At 69.0% G+C, this 5,728-nt stretch overlaps 1 protein-coding gene across 1 annotated transcript; it reads left to right on the plus strand.

The window, feature by feature from the left end:
• Positions 1 to 1,999: 1,999 nt before the first annotated feature.
• Positions 2,000 to 4,246, plus strand: EMIHUDRAFT_240404 (hypothetical protein; the record flags this gene model as incomplete). The annotated part of the gene is made up of 8 exons (XM_005774752.1): positions 2,000 to 2,359; positions 2,517 to 2,594; positions 2,755 to 2,930; positions 3,117 to 3,216; positions 3,296 to 3,401; positions 3,521 to 3,657; positions 3,737 to 3,786; positions 3,904 to 4,246. The coding sequence occupies 8 exons, from the start codon at positions 2,000 to 2,002 to the stop codon at positions 4,244 to 4,246; spliced, it is 1,350 nt and encodes a 449-aa protein (XP_005774809.1).
• Positions 4,247 to 5,728: the final 1,482 nt, after the last annotated feature.

The following is a 5,728-nucleotide window of genomic DNA, read 5'->3' on the forward strand; positions in this document are numbered from 1 at the left end:
TTTTCCCCCCCCGAACCTGCGGGTGGAAAAACCCCGGCCAGGGGGGGAAAAAAGCCCCGGGGGTCCCTTTCCCCGGCAAAAGGGGGGTTCCCAATTCCGGGGGGGGGGAGCCATTCCCCCCAAAAATTTTTTGGGTTTTTTTGGGAGAAGAGACCCCCCCCCCCCCCCCCCCCCGCGCATGCTAGACCGCCGCTCTAGACCGCTGCTCGCCTCATCGACGGCCGGCGCACGTACTGCACGCTTTGCGACGTGACCCCTTCGGGCCTGGTACCGCCGCTCCCCCCGTCGGGCGAGGGCAGCTCTGCAGCCGGCAGGCAGGCGAACGCCGCCGGCAGCGGCAGCACCCACGGGCGCCGCTGCGCGACCTGCCTCATGTTGCCCGGCAGCTGCTGGCTCAGGCGGCCGCGCTCGAGCAGGCTCGGCGCGACGCAAGAGTACCTGCAGGAAGGTTCCAAGAAGGTTCCAAGAAGGTTCCTGTGCGTCCCTGGTGCGGAGCGGAAGCGGGTTGACCACGGGGCGTCCAGAGAGAGGGTGTGATGAGGCGTGCAGAGAGAGGGTGGGCTGGCCGCCTCCCCCCCTCCCCCCCCCCCGCCCCCCCGGGGCAACGAGGGCTGCCGCGGAGCTCTGCTGCGCCCCGCTGCGCGCCGCCTCTCCGCCCCGGCGCTACCGCCGCCTCCCTCTCCCAAGGGGGCGGCGGGCGCGGCGAGCGAGCACGCGGCTAGAGACCTCTCCAGCGGGGCTTGGGGGGGGGCGCGCGCCACTCCGACCGCTTGACTTCGCCCGTGAAGGCAAACTCGGGCGGGAGCGGCGCCTGGCGGCCGCAGCAAAAGAGCGACTCACGATGACAAGGCGCCGGTGGTGGGAGTGAGATTGGCAAGCGGCGGGGAGGCGTGCGCCTGCTCGGCGAGAAGCAGCGTCTGCGTCTCCACCCACTCCGCCTGCACGGCGACCATCGGAGGGACGCGGAGCACGCGGTAGTCGTCCGTCGTCCGCTCCGTCCACATCGGCACCTGCGCGGCCACACAGCAGCAGCAGCAGGGAAGGGAGAGTCGCCCCTCTCGCGTCCGCAGGCCACGCCGCATCCCACCACTGCGGTGCGGTGGGCAACTGAGCTCGGCTAAACCTCGGCACTCGATCTCGGCTCGATCTCGGCTCGATCTCGGCGCACGTGCTCCGCGGTGGGCGAGTTCCACAGAGAGACGAGGTCGCGCAAGCGAGGCGTCACCTGCCGCCCGAACACGTCGAGCGGCGCCTCGTGCCATGTCTCCTTGATCGCCCGCACACGCGGGCCGCCGCCGCCGCCGCCGCCCGACTCGAGCAGCAGCTCCGACTCGGCGAGCAGGTTGACGCGCGAGCGCCAGGCGCTGGGCCACTCGACGCCGAGGGACCACTGCACCTTGGCCACGCCTGGCCGGACCACGCCTGTCGACAGGACCGCCAGCGCCGGCGGAGTCCTCCCCGCGTTTGTGAAGAAGCGGCACGCGCCGGCGAGATCGTCGAGATAGTCGCGGGCGCTAGCGCAGCTCCAGATCGGCGTCTCAACCCGCGTCTCGGGGAGCAGCATCCGCCCCAGGCCGGCGTCGTCACCCTTCCACGCCTCGACGAGCGCCATGGCGAACGCCTCGGCAACGCCTTGCTCCAGCCGCCCGCCGGCTCCTCCAACCGCAGTCGCGTCGACGAGGGCGCCTCGGACGGCCGCAGCGCGTCGCCCCGATCGGACCTGCCACACACCGGGCGAGAGGCCCGAGGGCGTCGAAGGCAGGTATGCCGCCGAGCCGAGCAAGCTGCAGAGGGCGATCATTTGCCCGACAAATAGGAGGAGGCTCAAGGCGCGAGAGCGAGCAAGCAAAAAGAAAAGAAAAACGTGGGTAAAAAAGAAGGAGGGAGCTAAAAGGAGCGAGCAAAAAAGGAGCGAGCAAAAATTACGTAAGAGCCACATACATTGAAAATCGGGGTCTCGCCTGTCGTCGGAGCTACTCGCTCTTTGAGCTCACAACATATGCGGCCCATCCCCGGCCCGGCGCTGCGCCTGCGCGGCGGCCTCGGGCCGACACAGCTCTCCCGGCCCGCAGTCCCTCCGGCGCCGGTGACGGAGGAGGTGCCGTGGCTTTCACTCGGCCTGAGTGGTGCCGCGCTGCTCGCGCTGCTCCCGCTCCTCCTCTCGATGCCGCGGCAGGCGGGTGTCACCGCGGGCGCGATTGCCGTTTCGCTGCTGCAGATGGCGGTGCTCGACGCTCCGCCGGAGCAGGCGCTGCTGGAGGGCGTGCTCGCGCTCGTCTGGTCCGGCGTCATCACGCTCAAGGAGGCGCTAGCTGGCTTCGCCTCCGAGGGCGTCGTCGCCGTCGGAGTCATGAGTGCGGTCGCTAAGGGCGTGCAGGCGGGCGGAAGTAGGGGCCTCCGCTCTCACGCCGGGGGTCACCCGGGGAGAGGCTGGCCAGGAGAGAGGCGGGCCACGGGGCGAGGCCCGGCCGGGGCGGCCCACCCGCACACTCGCACGGCCGCCTCGTTCCGCGCAGGCGACGGGCGGGCTGGCCTACATCTCGCGCTTCCTCCTCGGCCGGCCCTCGTCGCGCCTCGCCGCCGTGCTCCGCCTCGTGCGCCCTCCTCTCCGCTCCTCGCCGCTCCTCTCCCCTCCTCGCCGCTCCTCTCTCCGCTCCTGTCCGCACCTCTCCGCTCCTCGCCGCTCCTCGCCGCTCCTCCGCTCCTCGCTGGCGGTAGCAGTCGCGCAGAGGTGCGGCGCCTCCCGGTGTGTAGGTGCTCCCCACGATGCTGCTCTCGGCGGTGCTGAACAACACGCCCGTCTGCGCGATGCTCATGCCCGTCGCGCGCTCGTGGGCCGCCTCCCTCTCGCCCGCCGTCGCGCCCAAGCAGCTGATGATGCCCCTCTCCTTTGCGACTATGCTCGGAGGCACCATCACCCTCATCGGCTCGTCGACCAACCTCGTCGCCGCGGAGGAGCGAGATGAGCCGGGAGGAGCGGAGATGGAGCCGAGATGGGGCCGAGGAGCCGAGATGGGCCGTGGTGAGCCGAGATGGACCCATCCGCACCTGCCTCTCGCCTCGCCGGAGGGGCTTGAGTCTCGAGCGCGCCCTCGCCTCCGGCCCCTCGCCCCGAGGCAAAACACCGCGCCCGAGCCCCCACCGCATCCGCTCACGCGCCAGGCCGCACGCAAGCACGACCCGACCTCGCCGATGGGCATGCTCGGCATCACTCCGGTCGGACTCGTCAACGCCGCCGCCGCCAGCGGGCGCACAGCCGACGCACGCGACACGTCCATGACACGTCCGCGACGAGTCCGGCAGGCGCCGCGTACATGGTGGCAGCGGGCGGCTCGCTGCTGCCGGACGGAAAGAGCGCGCCCCTCGCGCCGCGCGCAGCGCCGTCCTCCGCTCCGTCTGCGGTGGCGGCGCCTCCTCGCGGCGTCGCCCGGCTGTGGCTCACTCTCGGCGAGCGGACTGGGACGACGTGCGCTTGCGGCCCGACAGGTCCGGTGACTGGTGAGTTGAGCTGCGTGGCTAGGCGTCCTGACTGGGACGATGTGCGTCGCGGCCGCCTCGCCGCCGCTCCTCGTCCCAACGGCCCTCTCCGCGCTGTGCGTGCTGATGCGGCTCGGCTGCATGGACCTCTCGGACGCGTGGGCGGCGGTCAACGGGCCGGTGCCCCTCTCTCGCCGCGCCCCTGCGGCCCTCCCCGCAGCCGCGTGCTTCAGTGAGCAGCCCCCACCCGCGGGGTTAGGTGCTCCTCTCGATCGCTCTTTCCTTCGCGCTCGGCAAGGCCATCGAGGTGTCGGGCCTCGCCGCCTCGGCCGCCTCCTCCCTCGTCGCGATCGTCGCGCCTTTCGGCGCGCTCGCTCCCCCCCTCCCTCTCCCCTCGCCGCCTCATCGCTCGGCCTCTGCCGCCAGGCCCCGCACGGTGGCCTCCGCAGGCTCGCTCGCCCTCCTCTTTGCAATCTACGCGGTCGCCATCGCCATCGGCGCCGTCATCTCCAACAACGCCGTCGTGGTGCTCATGTTCCCGATCGTCGTGCGCATGTCGGAGGCGTCGGGCGTGCCGTGGCGCGCCGCGCTCTATACGCTGACCATGGCCGCCTCCGCCTCGTTCTCCACGCCCGTCTCGTACCAGACCAACCTGATGGTGTCGCGCGACGCCGACTACGCCTTCGCCGACTTTGTGCGCTTCGGCTTGCCGCTGCAGCTCGTCTGTATGCTCGCCACCGTGCCCACCTGCTACCTGCTCTACAAGTAGCGATTTGCAGGCAGCTTCGGTCGGCGGAGCCGCCGTTACGCTGCGCGCGGTTTGGACGTTGACAGAGCCACTCCCCACACACGCGTACAATCTGCAGCACGGCGCACGCCCAACATACAGTGTTTGCATGAACAAAAAACAGTCCACCCTAAAGGGGAAGGACCCTTGAGGGAGTCGCGGAGGAGGAGGGATGACGCAGCTCGCAGGCAACGCGCAATCCGCAAAGGACGGGCCAACAGCCAGTGGGACGAACGAGGGCCGCGACGGCGGCTCAAGCGGGAGGGAGCGGAGACGGTGGGCAGCGAGCGAAGTGGGTGAGACTGATGATGCTCCTTCGACTTAGGGAGCGGTTCAGCTGCTGGGCGGGCTTCAGGTTGGTGCTCACGCGAAAAGGAATCGACGCGATATGTGCAAAGCATACAAGAAGGGGAGAAGGAAGAGGAGAGACGCCGGTGATGACGAAGCAGAAACTAGCGCAGACGAGAGCAGGGCAGACCCGGGGACTGGGGAATAACTAGTGCCGGAGCGGACGGCATCGGCCGCCGAGGGAACGTTGGGAAGAGGCACGAGGAGGGCGGCGACCTCGACCGACTATGGAGGACCCGTCACCAGACGACGCAGGGCAGAAGACGGTGAGGCGGAGCAGACGTGCAGGGCGAGACGAGGGAGGGAGCAGGACTTTGCGGAGATCAGCAGGAGGATGTACGAAGAGATTAGGAGCAGCAGGGACCCGAGGGACCATGTGGAAGACGGCTAGTGCTAGTCCCCCATCGGGAGGACGACCCCGGCTAGTCGCCGACCACACCCACAAAGAACCCTGCACAAAGATCGCAAGGGCGGGGACCTGTTCCTTTTTACCCACCTCACAGTAGAGAGGTGTCCGTTTTTATTTATTTATTTAAGGACCCTGAGTTCGTCGGGGGGGTGTTGCCGGCGCTGGTAGATGATCTCTCGGAGAAGAGCCGGAGGGACCTTGGCGCCGGGGTCACGAGGAACTTGCAAGTCGTGGCCGAGGCGGCGACGGGAGCGGTGCAGAGGTGGATCCAGCTCAATGATGAGGCTACGGCGCGCATAATGAAGAGAGAGGAACACATCGAGTGGCTGAGGAAGCTCTTCACTGGGTGGAAAGAGGCTCGGCCGGCCTTGAGGGAGTCGCGGAGGAGGAGGGATAACGCAGGCAACGCAGGGACGGGCCGGGAAGAAGCGGCGAGACCAAGGTCTCTGTGCACGCCTCATCACAGACTGTCTGTGCACGCTCCGTGCTCAACCCGCTTCCGCTCCGCACCAGGGACGCACAGGAACCTTCTTGGAACCTTCTTGGAACCTTCCTGCAGGTACTCTTGCGTCGCGACCAGAGCCTGCTCGAGCGCGGCCGCCTGAGCCAGCAGCTGCCGGGCAACATGAGGCAGGTCGCGCAGCGGCGCCGGTGGGTGCTGCCGCTGCCGGCGGCGTTCGCCTGCCTGCCGGCTGCAGAGCTGCCCT

Source organism: Emiliania huxleyi (genome assembly GCF_000372725.1).
Source record: "Emiliania huxleyi CCMP1516 unplaced genomic scaffold EMIHUscaffold_308, whole genome shotgun sequence".
Lineage (NCBI taxonomy): Eukaryota > Haptophyta > Isochrysidales > Noelaerhabdaceae > Emiliania > Emiliania huxleyi.